The 20,310-nt window shown below is 35.1% G+C and overlaps 1 protein-coding gene across 1 annotated transcript; it reads left to right on the plus strand.

The window, feature by feature from the left end:
* Window positions 1-5,933: 5,933 nt before the first annotated feature.
* On the plus strand, window positions 5,934-7,681 carry LOC135071471 (putative nuclease HARBI1). Its single transcript, XM_063965253.1, has 5 exons — window positions 5,934-6,459; window positions 6,530-6,811; window positions 6,966-7,353; window positions 7,434-7,567; window positions 7,657-7,681. The coding sequence occupies exons 1-4, from the start codon at window positions 6,205-6,207 to the stop codon at window positions 7,562-7,564; spliced, it is 1,056 nt and encodes a 351-aa protein (XP_063821323.1). The 5' UTR covers window positions 5,934-6,204; the 3' UTR covers window positions 7,565-7,567; window positions 7,657-7,681.
* The last annotated feature ends 12,629 nt before the right edge of the window (window positions 7,682-20,310 follow it).

Genomic DNA, 20,310 nt, shown 5'->3' on the forward strand with positions numbered 1-20,310 from the left:
AGTATCGCCGGTATAATCGAAAACCTGTCGCATTTATTTTTTATGGAACATGTCTTGTGCTGGCATAAATTTAATTTCAGAGAGGAAAATAATGACGAGAGAAAAAAGTAGGTACGTTAAACGCCAACAATGACTCGTAAAAATGAAATTGCTAAACTTTTATTTACTTACATTAAAACTTTGACCGAATTTTGTGGCCAGCGAATGGATTTTCCAAAGCGATGAGTTTTGTGATTGTGTGGTAGATATCAAAAATTGCTTTCCCGTCGATAATCTCCTGATTATGACAATGGGTGTTTTATTGTGTTGAGGATATAAGGGCCACATATTGTTGTCCTAAAGAGGGCGAGCAAAATTCCTTTGTTGGATTTTCGGACGGTTTCGAGTTAGTGCTAGAATACATATTATAGCATTACCGTGAAGAGGCGCGTGTAAAAATAGTCCCAGAAGGAAATTCTGATAGTATAGTATCTGAGGGAAAGCTTTTCCAATAATACGTTTGAATAAGCGTTCAGGAATGCGGTAGTTCGCGTATATTGTCGTCGGAAATTCAAGATTACCCAAATGTTGACAAATGTTCTGCATATTGTTATGAAACTCGATTATACAGCTACATCAACTAAATCTCAAGTTATATCAAGCAAATTGGGATTTTACAAGTTAAATTTTTTGTTGCAAATTCTCATTAAAGGCGAGTAATGTAGAAGTTATGCTTGTTGTTTTCGTTGGTGATCAGATCAGAAATAGTAGCAAAAGCCGGAAAAAAACACAATAGCTTAAATGAAAAGACCAATGATTAGCGATGGGCTGAGATGATGACCCACCTACTATTAAGGATTAATAAATAATTATGTTGCAGTCTTATTTTATTGATTCAGTGCAATATTGATGTAATATACTATCAAAGCTCAAACAAGCTTGGTAAGAAGAAACTTCAATCTAATCCTATACGTATCTATTCCTGTATTCGTTACAGAGGCAAATATAAACAGCAGCTGGCGTTAAACTAGTTATTTGCAAACTTAGGTAATGGCGATAGCGGCATTAATATTGGATCGCTAACGCGTTATTACAGAATATGTTGGGGCATAAATATTCACCGAGTTCGGAACTCCTTTTCCTCTTCCGCGCTGAGTTCGATACGGACGGAATATGGCGTGATGCATGTACTTATCGAGCAATGTCTCGCAAACGAGAAATCTACGACCCAATCAAAAACAGATAGCAAGAGCTTGCTATGCCCGGACCCTATTACGCAGAGTGCTATATTATACGAACGACCGCGACCGTATACGTATAAGTTGATTCCCTTTTTGTTTTTTGTTATCTTTATGTATGTTGTTGCTGTATGTTTAGATAGCGAAATGGTAACCGCTAAACGCAAATGTGTTTTTCTTAACAATTGGTGCTTTATTTTGTTATTCATGAAATATGGTTTCAGTTATATTTGCCCTCAAACTTGGTGTAGAGCTAACAATTATATTACTTAGTACATAAAGTATGTATCTACTAATAACTTTCCAGAAATTACTTGTCTTCTTTCTAATTGCAATAATGTATTGTCTTTAGTTACTAATTTTCATTTAAAAGCTAGGGCCCTTATTGTTTAAAGCGAACCAAGGGAGGAACTGGAAGTGAAAATCAATTTTTCTCACGAGTCCAACAACAAAGTTTTCAAGTAAAATTTCGAACAACGTATTTGCTGAAATAATATATGAGGTAGGTGAGCATGCAAAAGTTGTTCAACATTAATGCCTCCTCGCAATAGGCATAAATGGGTACGTGCGTTCAAAAGTAGTGAATAATTAAGGAGGGCGTCGTGCGGAGTGTTCTGGGTTTAGTGATTTTATCGGAGGTGCAAATTCGGGGGACCATTTATTATGATCAGTTGCTGGAGGCGGGCGCACGCGGCGCAACGTTACGGCACTCCTGTGGCTTGCTAACTACGCCCGCGATATCCAAAGCCCAGTGATTTACGTCGCCCCAACTTTTACTGGCCGAACTAAAACAATAATATGAAGATTTGTAACGCTTTGCCGCCCGGGTGCGCGCCTATCTTTAATTCCAGCTGAAGATCTGAACGCTCTCAAGTCAATGAACCGATTGTTAATTTTCCACGGACAATTGACTAAAATAATCATATTTGAAGTCGAAGCCATTTGTAATATCGGGAATGGGACGACAGCGCGATATAGCTTGCTCTATGAATTTTTACGGTTTCACCAATAACACTCGAACTAAAACTACTTATAGTTCAATAAAATGATAACATGATACATTTAATTTTATGAAAACATTATTATGAATATACTTTGCCTACATGAAGATGAATGATACAAAGTTTCGTCGTTGCCATTTCGCTTAGAGAAATAATAAACGAGAATGCCTTAAGCTTCGGATTCTTTGTTAATTAAATTATTTAAATGACTTAAGTCCCTCAAACTGCACGATACTGAATTATTTGGTACAATTAAGTCCACGGAAGCCTTTTTGGCTTTCAGTGACGTTTTCAAGGGACCCGGAGCGAAGTCTTTGTAATTAAGATGGTCACAAGGATAATAATGAACGAAGCATAATGTACCGAAAATCTAAAATATTGAAGGTATCGGTGGAAAAGCTTTTGTGAAGCCATTTCTGTCTAACGCTCAATACGATACCAAATTAGAGCGATACTTAATTGTGGTCTTTGTTTTGGGATTTCTTTTCAATAGCTCCTGTTGGAAAGTTTAGGGCAGTAAGTTATTACAACAAAACGTGAAATAACTTCTCCAATCTCTCATTAATATAATATAGTACTTTTTCTTGAACCTACTCCATTTTCAAATTACATTAGTGTTTATTTCTACTTTATCTCAAAGTAAAATGAAGCTTTCACAGTTCCAGGAAACCTTGAACTGGAAGCCAACAAAGCTCTGGGAGGACTTTCTTAAAAGTTTTACAATAGTATGTAAATTCATCAAAAAGTGGGTAGGTATTTTCCACCGGCCCCCGTTTAAAATGCTTGGAGCCGAATAACTTTTAAAACAATAGATTTGACTTGAACTACGACAAAGATAAATTGAAGGAGGATAGTGAAAGAAAAGATTTATGTTTAGAAACAGCTTATTAATCATAATTCTTTGATTACATAATATAATTTTCTTTATCTCTTTAGTGAACCTACCTTACTTACTATCACTTTAGCGAAAATATGAAAAGCCTGACAAGAGGGAATGCCGGCCCATTGGAAAAATAAAGTAAAAAGCCAGGTGCTATATGGATTACTTTAAGTGTGAAGAAAATGATATTTACTTACGTCCTTCTCCACGAAACCGACGACAGCTAAGGGTCACAGAAACACATTACAAACCACGTTATTATTACACGTCGTAACATCGTTTTATCGCCACGATGGCCTCTCCGATTTTCGTCAAAATGACGTGGAGTAAGGCTGGAAATATAGTGTTTTAATATTCCCGAGTGATCCCCTAGGTACCATTAATCAAGTGTCGGCAAAGAGTTGCGCTGAGAATTTAAATATGCACTTAAAATGTTTGGGCGCGCTAGAATTAAAATAATTGTAACTTTTTTAACAACTCCGTAAGTGGATGAAAGCAACTCGGGACTATCTCGGGATGTTAAAAAATAGGCTTAAATGTACATGTACTTAATAAGTAGTTAGTATCATTAGAAACCCAACTCAGTCTAGGACTGTCACTACCACACATATTTATCATGGGACAAAAACAAACAACAATGTCTATCGCCGTAATATGCAAATCTATGAAGGTTTATTAGTCGTCAGTGCGCACATTATCTCACAATGCATAACGATATACAAATATTATGGAGCCCTCAAGTGTCATTTAAACTTGGCGAGCGTGTTTGTTGAAAGATTTGGTTTTATCAAAGGGGCGGTTATGCCGAGGTTGACTGTAAAGTGGCCATTTGGAACGCTGCCGGGCCACGGCGTAGTTTATCTTACTGTCCTTTACACCTCTTACACTTTGATAACATAAAAAGCCGTAATTGTTTACAATCTTAATTTAAGATATCAATAAAACTTAGCTTGATATTAATGTTTTAAATCCTGTAAGATAAATCCTAAGCGGAAAATTAAAAAATGTTTTTCTCGATATTGAGTCGAAACTAACCTGACTTTAATTTACTAGCATAACTGCCAAATATTGGTGTGCTGAAGTTGTTCCGTGGGTAAGTGATAGGTAACTCTTGGTGATGTATGTGCCAATATGTTGATGGATTATTACAATTGACCATTATAATTTTTGGATCCTTCCCTACAACTATTGTAGTTTGCTTACTTGTCAAAACGTATAACTCACGAATTCCGGTGCAGAGCGACAAATTGGATAGAATTAACAACGGGAAAGTCCCGAACTGTCGGCGGCAAATGTCGACAACGTCGCGCGGCGTCATTATTTAGTCGTCGCGACGTCTGCACCTCGCGTCATACACATCTGTGCTGAGTAAATCCTCGATCTTAAAGCCGCATGTATGCGAACGAGCGGTGTAACACATTGCGCTGCATGCTTATGAACTTGGTATTTTCAAGGAATTATTAATATAGGTAATCAATATAATATTATAGTAGGTAACACTTTAGATAGCATAATGATGCATTTCATGAATGAACACTTAAAATTCGAAGTGTTTTATAATTGCACTAGCGTCATAGTCCTACCTATTTAGAAAAATAGTCGCTTCAGTATTACAGCAACCTTCTGTTGAAAAAAAGGTTTGGGATTCTGTCTAAATAAAATTATCTAATCGTCAATGAATGCCATTACGAGTAGATGCCTTACTTTTGCGTTTAGTTTCTAGTTCTAGAGTTTCCGGGATGTCCTATCCTTGGCCTTGGTGAGTACTTTTGTCCACAATACATGTCCGACTTTAGTTGGCCGACAGTTGGGGCCGATTTTAATTTGTATGAAGAATCGGCCGATAGCAAATCGGTGTAATGTGCGCACTTTCATACATCTCCATACTGATCAACAGCCCGATCCAACTACCGGCCAACTAAAAATCGGTGGTCTGCGCCTAGGCTAAATGTGGGTCAACATGACACTTCCACAATATTGCCTAAAATAGCTCTTGTTTGACAATAGCATACACATTTTATCATAAAACGTGCGGTAGGTGAAATCTCCAACAAACACGCTCGGAGCCAGCTGCAAACATAATAGTTTAGTACAAAACCTCTGATGGCCAGATGAAAAAGTTGTTAAAAAACCGTAGGATTTTTTATACTTTTGTACTGACAATACAGGCAGATGTTATTAGTGTAATGAGGGTAATAAAATAAATTAGAGCACTCAATTAAGCAAAGGGACCATTAACGTGACAAAAGATACAAATACAATACTAGAACGTGTGTTATTCGGAGCCTGTCCCAAATGCCTAGTTTCCGAGGTATATAGGGAAATACATACAATGAAGCCGAACTAAGGCCTTTGCTATTGAAATTACCCACGGCAGGAATAAAATCTTATTTGCTATAACGGTACAATACAACACAAGTGCTATCTATTTACTCTGTATCTTTGAGAAATGGCTGTCGAAGGTAACGCATTTATTGAAGTGAGTGAAGAAAGATTTGTACTGGGAATACTGAACTGGATTAGGATTTGTGCTTTTTGAGAAAGAATTGTTGATCTCTCTAACATGTTAAATAACATGTTTTTGTCTATTTTTACATTATAGGAAACAAGTGCGAGTCGGACTCGCGCACCGAGGGTTCCGTACAAACCTGCAAGGTTTACAAAGTTCGTTCATTACGACAGTCGAGTCATAACTATGTTTTTTTTTTCACGGGTTAAAGGCAATTAGATCTAAGTATTTGATATGAATTTCAACTTGATAGCTCTACGCGTTCATGAGGAAAAAAGTAATAAATTTATATTTATTAAAAAATATATATTTTGTAATGTAACTAAAAATTTACGGTCTTATTCATAATCATTTTTCACATTTTATCAAATGCTTATTAGAGGTTTATAAAACGTTTGATAAAAATTGTTATTCATAATCGTCATTTAGCGCTAAAATCCTCTTATAACTGTGTGATAAGTTATCGAGAGCTCGGGCCTTGTTTAAAGCTCTAATAAACCTATTTTAACCTAACTTTTATAAATGTCATTTCATATGAATGTCACTTCGTTGGTTTATTTATTCAAAATATCCTTGCTGTGATCCTTGCTTGTGAAAATGAATGCTATAAATGCAATTGTGCATTTAGCCAATAATGCCGACCCAGCGCGACGTAGAAAGCTCTACCGCCAACGAAGCAACCCATTCGATTTGCGGGACCTAAATTTTAAAATAAAATATAGGTTCAATAAGGACACAGTGCGCACCATCATAGATTTGGTGGAAGATGATCTGGTTCAGAGCGCTAGAGGTGGTGGCACGTGTCCTGAACTGCAAGTTTTAGTGGCCATAAGATGTTGGGGACGTCGTGAGGTAAGCACAAAAAAGTGTTTTATTTTATCCCTTTGTCGTGGCTGCTATAATTATTTTCATACATTTTCAGGTACAAGATGATGCTGGTGACCTCCATGGCCTAAGTCAGCCGACAGTGAGCCGGATATGCGCCAGAGTCGCGCATGCAATCGCGAATAAGGCAAATTCCTTCATCAAAATGCCTATCACTATAGGAGAGCAGGAAAGAATTAGTGCCAAATTTAGAGCAATTAAAAATTTTCCTGGGGTGATAGGAGCCATAGATTGCACCCACATTAAAATTAAAAAAACCGGAGGTGACATGGCCCAGTACTATATTAATAGAAAAGGCTATTATTCCCTGAATGTTCAGGTAAAATATATTTTGATTTTATACAGTTTACAACAGAGAAAGATTTGTTTTAATAATGTCTATAATTTTTACTTTGTATGATCTAAATTTTAGCAACATTCAACACTATATTATTGGATGGATTACCTACAGGATACTGTTTTTTTTATTTTAGGTTGTCTGTGATGCTGACCTCAAAATAATGGATATAGTGGCTAGATGGCGAGGCAGTACACATGACAGTCGAATTTTTATGGAGAGCAATATAAAACAACGATTTGAGGATAGGCAGTTTAGAGGACGCCTTATTGGCGATTCGGGCTACCCTCTTCTGCCATATCTATTTACACCTATTTTAAGGCCTAGTCGTCCAGAAGAAGAAGCATACAATAATGCTCACATCTCAACTAGGAACACTGTTGAAAGGTGTTTTGGGGTGTGGAAGCAGCGGTTCCAATGCCTACTCCATGGCTTACCAGTAAGCCTCCAAAATGGAAAAGCTGTGATCATAGCATTGGCTGTATTACATAATATAGCCATTGATATGAATGACACATTGTTAGGTAAATGTTATCAATTTGACTGTACATAAGGAATACAAATCTTTATGACAAAATGTTGACAAATTCATAATATTTTTCAGAACAACATATGGAGCAGGTCCCTGTAACTCCGCAACTTTCGACGGAGAACAGTGTTCACGACAACCGACCTTCATTGTTGAGGCGTAGGTCGCAGTTGATACTACAAAATTTTATAAATCAACATTTTTGAATGGTACTAAAATACATTTTGATAAATTCCAACGATTTACTTTTATGTAATGTCATTTGAGTTCATGAAAATGTTGTATTTTAATTTTTCAGATACTGTTCCTGGCATCTTAATGAAAATAAAAAGAATATTTGATTGAAAAATACCTGTATTTCAATTTTCAGTCCAATTTGTTACTATCACAAAAACAAAACCTGTAGTTCTCTTTAAAAAAGCAATTATTCTGCAAAAATTCAAAACAAATTACTTTATATCACTAATTTAAGTACAATTAGTTTCAACAAACTTACTTATTAAAAATCACAGTTCAATTCTTTAAAACAAAGAAATTGCTTAAGTATAAACGTTTCTATTCGGAGGTTATCAACCTTCTACATTTAAAACAAAATAACCATAATTTACACTATTATTATAAAGGCGAATGTTTGTGACTAGGCATATGTGTATTTACTTTATATCACTAATTTAAGTACAATTATTAAACTTACTTACTAAAAATCACAGTTCAATTCTTATAAACAAATAAATTGCTAAAACAGATAGATTATATAGTCTCGAATAACATATAGGCTTCTTTTTATCCTGGAAAAATGCACAGATCCTGTAGGTTACAGAAATAGTAGTCTACGCAGGCGGAGTCGTGGGCAACAGCTAGTTAATAGTAATCTCAAACTCTTATTAAGTTATGACTAGTAAACATATTCATAGCCGTCTAAATATATTGCAGAAACACAATCAAAATGCGGATTGGAACTGCATAAAATACAAATTAAAAACAAACAGAAGTAAGGGAGGAACTAACTTATTATTTAGAATCTGTTAGTACTTGAAAAACTTTAACATCAAAAGACTTATTATTCTTTATTAATGTGAGTGTAATATTTAAGTTTTTCCTGTAATAATTGATGCTCAAGATCCAAGTTTCTCCCTTTCTTCCGTTCGTTTTCCATTTGAACTTCATGCAGTTCAATCCGGCATTTTGATTCTGTTTCTGCAATTTCGGAAATCCTAACTTTGCTTAAATCAATTAAGCCTTCTTTGTTTAACAGTTTCCTTTTTTTTTTGATTGCTGGTGCTTTAAAATTAGGTTTTGCTTTATTTTCTTTTGCCTCTACTTTTTTATTTTCTTTATCTTCCAATATGCCTCTAGTAGTACAAGCATGTGTATCTTCTATTTCTTCATCAAGTACCACCAATTCATATTGGATTTCTTCATTATTTATCAATTCCTGATCTTGCGTATTTTGAGTTGATTCCTCCTCTTGAATGTTAATTAATTCACTTTTATTTGAGTCCGAGTCAAATCTGTTAACATCGACTACAAATTCATTGGGCAACCAAGATGCTATATCATCAGCCCTATCGTCAGGCACTGATAATGGTGGACCACCGCCAGTTTTAATTTGAGCCTGCCTAGCAATGGTCTTGTCTTTCTTCGCACTGATTTTTATGAGGCTCCATTGCGATTTTAACTGGGTAATGGAGCGGTTCATACCAGCGCACATTGAATTAAACCTGAAAAAGAAATGACAGGATTTTGAATTACAGGTAAAGGCAAAATTTTATATTGAAGGCAGAAATCAAAAGATGTACCAACGTTGTTTGTAAATCAGCCCAAGCCGCAACCTTCCGTTTATTCGTGTTAGTGTCTGTATTTTTATTTTCGATTGCATTTACTCTTTCTTTCACCAACTCTTTCAGCAAATACTGAAAAGCAAACACTAGGCGTCAAACATAAATAAAACCATGCTACAAAAATTAGTAGGCACTTTATCAGGCTAAAAATAAGTACTACCTTATCTTCCTCCAACCAGTTTTCTGATCGTTGCCTTTTAGGCGGTCTGTTCTCCTTCGTCATGGACATAATTAGTATCCGATGTAACTAGCCGGGTCGTCGTAAGAGCTTATTGCAGAGTACAGGGTAAGAGGTACAGAATCCAGAACATACAATCCCAAGTTTTATAAAAGTTTGATAAAACTTGGGAGTTGATCGAAAAAACCGAAAACTTTATTAAATTTTCGTGCCAAATGTCAATGTCAGTAAGTAAAACGTCACAGCTGCCAATTTTTTGTTTTTTTTTTCTGCGATTTGTCTATGATTTTACATGGTCCATCAAGTTAAATCACCAAAAAAGCTGTTTTCGTTCATTCTTTTTGTATAGTCTGTGGAAAGAAAATATTAAACTCTGTTTTAGCTATCAAAGGTTTATAAACGATTATGAATAACGTTTTTTATCAGAGGTTTATAAGAGTGTTTTAAGCCTATCAAACGTTTTAGCTAATGTAGGTTTTAAACCTATATTAGCATTTTATTATGAATAAGACCGTTAAGGTTTTCGGAATTTTTCCTTTATGTGTGCTATAAAACGTTGCTTCATGCCAAATTTCAAGATTCTAGGTCGACTGGAAGTACCCTTTAGGTTTTGATTCCCTTGCGAGTACTTGCGAGTTTCAAAATATGCAGCTTAAATTGCTGTTTCTTTTGATTGCGTTGACATAGAAGTTTGATTTTGTTACAGCTTAAAGGTATTATAGACCTGAGTATTTGGTATGAATTTCAATTTAATACCTCTACGCGTTTATGAGGAAATGGGTAGTAAGTTTAAAATTATTAAAAAAATATATATTATGTGATGTAACTAAAAATTTATGGTTTTCGTAATTTTTCCTTTATCTATGCTATAAGACGTTGCTTCGTACCAAATTTCAAGATTCTGAGTTCACGGGAAGCACCCTGTAGGTTTTGATTCCCTTGCAAGTGTCGAAAATTTGCGGCATAAACGGCTGTATCTTTTGATTGCGTTGGCTTAGAAGTTTGATTTTTTCACAGCTTCAAGGGACAGTAGACCTGAGTAATTGATATAAATTTCAGCTTCATACCTCCACGCGTTCCTGAGAAAAAGGGTCTTGACAGACGGACGGACGGACAACAAAGTGATCCTATAAGGGTTCCGTTTTTTCCTTTTGAGGTACGGAACCCTAAAAATATAGAAATCGTCCATTTGCGACGACACTGTGATATATCAAAAACAGTGGTTTTACAGAAATCGACTTTTTAACTTTTGAATGACCATAACTCTTAAAATAAGGTTAGGATTACCTAATTGTGTATGAAACGTTTAAAGATTAACTATTAATGAATTTAAATATTTATAGTAAGACATAACTTTCCGTCTAAATTAATGAAATTATACGATTGAAAAAAAAAGAGACAACTTATCACGTTATTCTAGTAAAAAATAATATTTTGAAGATGGTAAGTTCAGTTGTCACGTTGTAGATGATATAAAAAAATATATTTATATGAGTCATTATGTAGATGAAACGTTGATCTTGAAAAAATTTTTTTTATTTTACTAACATTAGAATCAGTAAAAATGAGGTAATTATTGGAACAGGCGAATATTTCGCTTTGCCATGTTAAATTTCACTTATAAAAATATTATCTAAGTAGACAGACAGTTGTATACATACAATATTTAAGTTCACATTGAGTTTTCTTATTCTAAAACCTAATACAAAATAAACGAAAAACTCTCAAAAGTAAAACCTCGTAAACTACTACAAAAAAACACAGTAAGAGAAACTGTACTAAGTATGTATGTATGCAGAAAAAAAATTGTAGGTACCTACTAGGTTAGTAAATAGATGTTTTTTAACAGACTAGTTATGACAATTTAATCCTAAAACTATCAACGCAAAAATCGCCGTCTCCGGCGCATAAAATGGCAAAAAAGCGACATTTTGGTACCTTTTAGGGTCTTTTAATTTTTTATACTTATTTAAAATTAAATTTATAAAAGATATTTAAATAATGTATTAATAGTGAAAAATAACAACCACTATTATTTTATAAATAATGTAGCCATTTTATTGGCGTAGTTTTTCTGCAATAGTTATACCTATTGCAATATTATTATACAAAACAATGTTGCGCCCGCCAAAGTAAATTTGGGCAAGATGCGATAAAATTCCATCAATTGCTGATGATCTGTAATTATATTAAAACATTAAAATACCTTTTTTTGCAGAAAGCAAAACATAGCCAATACAGCTAAGTAACATTGAATAATTACATAATAATAAATAAATAAATATCTGGGGTCATCCAACGCATTGCTATTCTAGCATACTTCTACCAATAGATAATTTTGTTAGCTATCGTCTTAGATTAAGCTAATCTAAGGCTATTGTATGATAATATAAAATATTTTGCTTGTTGTGTCTGTAAAAACAGACAGTCGTATAAGTATGTTTTATTTGCACTGTATTTCTAGTATTTGAACTATTCTTCAAAACGAATGTATGTTTATCAGTCTATATCTACTCATATTAGTTCCGACGTTATTGTAGCTCAAAGAGACCCTTTCACAGCGCTCGCATAGCGCTGTTAGTCATGTTGTCGGATTAGGTTGTGGAATTCCTTCAGGCAGTGCATCGCCACAAATGTTAACCTTTGCTTCTTTGCATTGCTAGTCCCCATCTGTAATGATATCTGGAGTTTAGTATTACTGTTTAGCGTATACAACGTGACAAGTAGATATACCATTCAATTTCAATAACATGTATTCTGCAATAACAGAACATCAACAAATGACCTACAACATATTTCCAATATAGGAAAAATTTTCATCATCTACAACGTTACTAGTTAAGATGTCCCGATGATACTTCGATTTTCTTACAAGAATAACGTGACATATAAATAATTTATCTTTTACTTTGCTTTTTGTTTTAGAAGAACACTGTGATAAGTATGACGTGCCACATTGTCGAATAAAATAAAAATATTTTAAAAACTTACCTTTGTCATCAATACCGCGGTATCCTCGAGATGTCACGTTTTTCTTAAAAACGAAGAGCACCTCACATCTCAAAGCGCAGGTGGCAACTGAACTGTCACAGTGTCGAAGCCAACTAGATCGCCGAACGAGCCAGCGCTATAACGTAATATTTTGTCTCTTTCTCTCATAGTATTGTTGTTTTTGGAGTAACAAATACCCTGTTTTTGGAGATAAAAGAACGCAAGATCGCGGTTCAGAATTTCGGTAAAACAAAAAATCGTATATGTCGAGATGTCACAGTGTCGTCGCAAATGGGCGAAATCATAAACAAAATGATGTGAACCGAAAAACATGGGTATAACTAGCGGAGTTAACGAGCCCGCGTTCATCCTTTAGGCGAGAAATTGCAGGATTGATTTAGACGAGCGCTGGGTAATTAATTGGACGTATCCGACAAGTTCAATTCCAGTTTTTGTGCCCACCCTGATTAAATGGATCCGGTTTTTCGATACCACAGTATGTCGGCAGTACAGATTTCTTCAGCACATTCATTACGAAGTGTCGAGGACAACGCTGTATTCGTCTTTTTCTAGTGAAAGAAGTGTGCGAAGTAGTTAACCTTACTTTTAACTAGCTGACCCGGCGAACTCTGTTCCGCCTTAAAGGCAATAAATAAGCCATCGCAATTTTTCCTTATTTGCTCACCGTTTAGACCTACCCTGGACTACGACAAACATTTAGAAACCAAAATCAGCTCAATCGGCTATATTTATAAATACCTATATGTAGATAGATTAACCTGTTTTCTTCTTTTGATAAGACCTTTCGGCAGACCCATTAATAGAAGAAATCAGTCAAAATTATAGGTCTTCCACAACCTGTAAATTCGATAAATTGATGTTTATGTAAAAAGATAATTAAAGACTTTTCAGACAGTAGGTAAGCTACATACGATAGTGTTTTTGAATACGTTATCTATTGATAAAAACATTTTTAGTTTTTTTCAGCATCACAAAAATCACAATTGCCATGTTTTGAGGATGAAAAATATATTTTATCTAACGAGAAACGACAAAAACACACGTCTCTGTTAATAAAATTAAATGATAAATGTGTACAGCATTTTGTTTCGAGTTTGTACATGATTTTATTTCAATATTCGTAAAACTTATTACTGAACGAAATAAAACGTGAAAATAAAATATTATGTGGTTATACAAAACTAGAAGTAACATTTATCATTGTAATTGCGAGCCTGTAGGGTAAATATTAAAGTTTCACTCGATTGAGTTCACATTGAACATTTCAGGAATGATTTTTTGTAACCACCTAAATTAAATGTGTAAACTAAAGTAATTTTAGATTTCTTTTCTTTTTGTAATAAAAATGTTGCCGTATTTTTGAAAAAGAAAGCATAATAAAACATGACCCATAACATGAAATTCACATTTTAAACTTTAATAAAATATTTTTTTAGGGATGATAAGGATAGTCCGTAGTCTCCGCAGGTCTAATTTTATTATACCCTAAATATTCTATAGAGGCCAAAGGGTTCTTTTCTGGCCATGCCATTAGGGACTTATTTAGTAAATGTTTATGAATAATATGGAGCTTCTAAACCACTTTTAAAAACTCGTGATATTATTATAATTTAATGTTGAGCTTTTTTTGGAGATAGCAATCATAATACCTAATCAAAATGTTTGTTCAGAATGAAACAGTGTGAAAATGATTGTAAAGTAAAGATTTATATGGGCGGATCTTATGAAGGAGTAAGTGCAGGCATGAAAATGTAGTTTGGCTGGCGGCTATAGACGCGGTATAGTATAGCCGGCGTTCGATCAGCGAGAATTTGAAACTTTGATGGCACACCTCTTTCGCAGACTCAACCCACTTTAGTTTATGGAGGATCCATTTTATTACTCCAGTTTCGCTCGTCTTGCATTTCGGATCGGGGCTGCCTGCAGCTTTAGGTCTCAGATTACAACAATGGAGGGATATGTGGAATAGTTTACAACACTTTGCTAGGGGCTGGCGGAAGAATCATATATCTAACGCCTGTATTTGCATGTCGATCTTATACACAGCTAAAGATTTTTTGTTTTCTTAAAGAAAGAAGATTATTTTTTTAAGAAGTATCTGGAAAGGTATCAATTTTCAAATAATTATTGTTACTTAATCATATTATGAATGCTTATTTGGCATACTGGTGTTATAAAAGAAGAAGCGTAATGTGCCTATTAAGATAGGTAGGCAGTGACTCTTTGAAGGACTTTTTACTTTTGGTCCTTTCTCGTCTCGGCAACTAAGTACGTGTCCAAATTATTTTCGCAATTAACATCCAATTAAGACCACTTAGTAGGCAGAATTTTAATATAAATGTTTCAGTTTTGTTTTAGTTCGTAGGTAGGTACTAGGAATTTAAGGGCGTAGAAGTAATAAGTTACGACAAGAAGTAGACAATTTGATTTTTTGTACGCGATGGCAATGACTCTCGGGATTGATGTCTAGACTTTATTATAATTTTAGGTTCATTTACGAATAACTTGTTTTATTAGCAAAAAAGTTCTTGGTTGATTTTCTCTCTGTCATTATACAAAAAAGAAAAACTTTAAAAGATAACAGTTAAATTACTATGTATTTCACAGATGTAGAACCACGGGCTGGAAGACGTAGCGTGGGCAGACCTCCTATTAGGTGGATCGACGTTCTGGTGAAGATCGCCAAAAGAATCTGGATGCGGGCAGCGCCGGACCGGACATTTTATGGAAAGCCTTGGGGGAGGCCATTGTCCAGCAGTGGGCGTTATTTGGCTGAAACGAATGAACTATGTATTTCACGTCAAACGATGTTGCTAGTTCCATACCTACTCACTTCAAAGACTATTGTTATTGGGGGAGTGCGTCATTCACACACGTTTGTATTGTATTTCAAATGGATGACCTAGACTAGAATTGCAATAGCTTAATTGATAGTCAAATAAAATATACCTACATCCATGCCTACATCCCGATAGTCACAACAACATGTGCAGAACATAAAAACTGAGTTATCTATGTGAATGGAAAGGACAATGTTCGTTCTCCATACATTGTTCGCCTAAGAACCAACAATTTTGACATATTACTACCCGAAAGCGAAATAATACGATTCTGTGTGTAAGAACAATGATTCCTGATGGACACTTGCCATAAAATTAATGATTATGAATATTAAATCAAAGCGATTTTATAATATGTCGTTTATGACAACATGGCGTCTAATGTATTGTGTGAATGTATGAACACCGATTCGCGAAAAATGTTTTGTATTGTCGTCACGCCGAGTCGCAGCCAAATAGTATAAAATAATAGAACAAGTTTTAGAAATACAACTCGGCATTCCACTTTTATAATATGCCCACATATTGCACGTAAATAAACAACATGAATCGTAGGTTGTTTCCACCCTTGTCATCTGACACATGAAATAAACTCCTATTGTATTATAGATATCGAAGCCGAATCGTATATAATAATAGAATGGGTTTTGGAGATCACTCGGGGTTCCACTTTTATAAAATACCTACATATTGCATAAAAATAACACGAATCATGAGTTTTCTTTTCACCATTTACATCTGACACGAGATAACAAACTCCTATCTCCATGACTACCGTCGTAGTCTATGCCAAAGACTATAGCCTGACCAGGAACATAAAAACCCTGGCATAGAGGCGCGACAATTGCATTTGATAGTGCAACACTGAGTACAGTCGTACCTGTGTTAAATTAATTGGCTAACTTTATGTATCGGGATTCAGGATTACGGGCTAATTTGATATTTTCATAAATTAACGAAAAAATATTATTATAGGTAACCTGGTTTAAATAAATTAAATGAAACCATCAATCGAGCTAGTAGGATTTATTTTATTAATCATGAATAATCAAATTCAGAAGTTGAATATTCAACTGCAATGTCTGCTCATAAACGCATCAAACTCGGTACTTCTTTCCCAATTCCATAAAATTCAACACTTAGAAAGTGACAAAAAAATTTAAAATAGGTAGTTGAAACAAACCACAGCTAATTTTCATAGTGGACTGTACTATACGATAAACATGTCAGTCAATTTGACAACCTTTGTCGGAAACATTATTCAATGAAAATATTGTCCGAACCCTTAGTATTTCTCTTCGACAAATACTTTAACACATTGTGAACCACTTTTCTTTCACGAATATAAAAATATTTTAGCAATTAAATTCATAAAACCAATTGCGCACATTTAAAATAAAGTTTGTTTACACTTTGACAGCAATAGACTGATATGCAAGGTGACATGTCAATGAAGTTTTCAGTTACTGTTGCCATTAAAAGAAATTAGTACCATTAGTTTTCCGCAACATGGCGAGGGTTTTTATGTTCCTGGTCAGGCTATACAATATTTTAAGCAAGAAGTTTCAAACCTTAGCGGCTACGGTAACCCCTGGGCCACATACATCATGATAACATTCGGTCGACACCGGAACGAAGTCTTGCGATTATGCAAAAAAGCATCGTATTCTAGTGCGGCTATATCACGTTCAACCGGGGTTTTAATTCGACTAAAGTCCTGACTAAAGACTGGAAGAAAATACGCCGCATTGTATGAGCACTTCGTGTTCGTTAAAGCGGCTTCAGATCTAGAGCCCACATAGTTTTCTTTCCAATAATATCCGCAAGTAGCGCTGCATGATCTTTACAACAAAAACGGCAATAGTTATTAAGGTGCCAAAATTATATGATTACTTTGGCACGGTATTATACACGTTCGAAGATTTGTCATTTTCATTCATTTCATCATCATCATCATCATCATTTCAGCCACAGGACGTCCACTACTGAACATAGGCCTCCCCCAATGACTTCCACATCGCACGGTTGGTAGCAGCCTGCATCCAGCGCCTTCCCGCTACCTTTATCAGGTCGTCGGTCCACCTTGTGGTGGGTTGACATTGCAGAATATGACTTTTGATAGGTTCATCATAGAATTCGGCGGGGATATCCTCACGGAGGAAGTTCGTAAAAGGGCGGAACAAGATCTTATAATAATGCAAGGCCGAAGCTGTAACGCGCGTGCTCCTACGTGTAATCCGGCGAGTATGCAATAAATAGTAATGTCTGGTAAATAGTGGTAATACGTATCGTTCGTTCGTTCGTTTCAGCCGAAAAGACGTCCACTGCTGGACAAAGGCCTTCCCCAAGGATTTTCACGAAGACCGATCCTGCACCGCTCGCATACAGGCACCTCCCGCGACCTTCACCAGATCGTCGGTCCACCTAGTGGGAGGCCTGCCCACGCTACGTCTTTCGGCTCGTGGTCGCCACTCAAGAACTTTCCTGCCCCAGCGGCCATCAGCTCTACGAGCTATGTGCCCCGCCCCGTCTATGTCTATATGCGCTACGATTACAGGGTATCATTTTGCATAGTCGCAAGACTTCACTCCGCTGCTGTCAAATCAATGTCGCATAATGTTATCGCAATGTGTGTGGCCCTTGGCCAAATCACAGAAGCCTATGCGAAGAAAGAGCACTTGAATGACAATGAAAATCAGGGTTACCATTTTATAAGATCTCCTCACTATTGAGGGTAACAAAGTAACATTAATAATCTAGCCATTAATTACATTTATTACCTATACGAGAAAGTAAAGCAACATGCGGTTTTATTTTAATTTGTAAAATATTTGTAACAGTTTGTTCCAAATTTAGTTTTACAACAGTATTGCTGTTTCAGCTGTCACTGTGAAGCTTTGGGAAAATAAATAAATAGAAAAAATATTAACATAAATATTTATTTAAGTTTTTATGTTCATTATCATAATATGCCAATTTAAGTTACACTGTGTGACAGTCTTTGACACTAAACAAACTCTTCAGCTTAATAATACCTACCTACAGGGCGTTTTTATAGTTACTCTTGCTGATGAAACAAGAAGGGTTGATTCTACTACTGAAATACAACTACTTTTCTTACAGGACCAATATCAAATTCTCAAAAAAATTCACATCCTCGTGATGGTGATAATTTCTATGGAGAGGTTTTTTTCTTATATTCGGTCTCTTGGGATAAGTTATTCCATTTGAGCAGTAGAATTAATCCTTTTTATTTGATCACTGTATAAAAATAACACAAGTGTTTAGGAAAACTTCTTCTTTGGTATGGTATCACTACGGAGTTATAATGTCGGCAACTCTGTATCACTGACTTGTAACTTTCAAACAGTATGAATAATAAGGGCACCACATTGGTTTTCTTTCTGAAAAAAGGCTTTCACTTTTAGTACTAACCCTTTAGCACTATTTCATTGAAATAAAAATACAATAAACGCACAGAAGACTGAAATTGAGTCAACTGACGTGACATTTATAATTTGTTGACATTATGACAGTTTGACAAGACTAGGGATTGAAAAAGTTTTAATTGAAAAAGTAAAATGACAATTTATTAAAACGATTCACAAGGATATAATCGATTAAAAATATTTATAAAATGTTCTGATACTTGCCTGGAGCGATTATCCAATCGTGGTTTCTACTGAAAAACTACCTCGTGGCAAGATTTTAATAAAATAATAAAATCTTTATCTTCTCTTTCACAATCTATAAAAGTTCATTTGGTCTATTATTATACATGTGCTATGAATGAGGGTTTTCGCTATTGAAAAATCCGCGAGATGGCAATACGTAGACGCGAGGTCCAAATGCTGCATGATTGGTGGATATCTGTCAATGTCATGTCAAAAATAACCAATCATGCAGCATTTGGACCTCACGTCTACGTATTGCCATCTGGCGGATTTTTCAATCGCGAAAACCCTCATTGGCATAGATTATGAGAGACTGGCAACTATACTAGGTTGATATATGTTTCTCACACTTCAACTGGCATTGGATTCAACATCGGATTCTGACACTTTTACAGTTATGATACCATGAATATCAGTTTATGGTCCTAATTATTTTTATTTTATTTACGACCTTCGACCAGTTGGACACTTTAGATAGCTTCTTGTAATAGTGTCAATATCTTTTTAGCTTTTAACGCAAATCTAGTCTTCAAAGCAGTTTAATCGATTTATTTTATTTTCAAAATCGATATTTTATTGTCTATGATGGCCGCAGGAACATCACTATACATGGACTCCCAGCAATAAAGTACGGTAATGCCTCGTACAGATTTTATCGGCAAAAATTATGGAACTTGATAGGTTTTAGACCATGCCACACACCAAAACGCCCGGAAGTTGTAATAGTATTATAGAATAAACGTTGAAAGACTTATTAATTTAATTTTTCAATGCTTAAGTGTCCATTAGAATGAAAGGGTGCTTAATGTATTAAAAAAAATAGAAAATAATTATGATGGGTTAATGTTTTTGGGCGGTTTTTTAGGCGGTTTCTGACAATGTCCTTTCATCAAACACTAACTACGAGTTCAGAGGAAATGTGCACTAATTTATTGTCGTACTCCTTTTAACTACCTACCTGTTGTTGTGTAAAGTTAGTTGTTGCATTTAATGTACGTAGGTAGGTACTTTTTAAAAGCAATGTTTTGTAGTTTCATATTTTTGCTTTTACTTGAGGAACTGCTAACATTAAAATATCTTACTAATTGTTAAATATGTTCATACGTATAAATAATATAATATAATATAATAATAAAGTTTATTTATTTCTCTTTCACAATATAGTCACTACAAAATACTGTTGTGAATACATCAAAATACTTAATAACTATATTGTGAGAGACTGGTGTCCGTACTAGGTAAGACCTGTGTTACAGATTACCAGGCTCCCACCACCTCACCGCTAGTTGATACAGAATAAATTAAGGAAGATTCAGACATAAATAATTATATTTTGTTTATAGAGGCTTAATAACTTATTCTTACGAGAGAATTTCTAAAACATTCAGCAAACGAGCGAGTGAAACA

This window comes from Ostrinia nubilalis, chromosome 4, assembly GCF_963855985.1.
Source record: "Ostrinia nubilalis chromosome 4, ilOstNubi1.1, whole genome shotgun sequence".
NCBI lineage: Eukaryota > Metazoa > Arthropoda > Insecta > Lepidoptera > Crambidae > Ostrinia > Ostrinia nubilalis.

Bases quoted from the DNA above. Each gene is read 5' to 3' on its own strand.
- LOC135071471 (XM_063965253.1), top strand. From the start codon at position 6,205: ATGAATGCTATAAATGCAATTGTGCATTTAGCCAATAATGCCGACCCA. The intron at 6,460-6,529 runs GTAAGCACAAAA...ATACATTTTCAG, and splicing joins GATGTTGGGGACGTCGTGAG to GTACAAGATGATGCTGGTGA. The intron at 7,354-7,433 runs GTAAATGTTATC...AATATTTTTCAG, and splicing joins TATGAATGACACATTGTTAG to AACAACATATGGAGCAGGTC.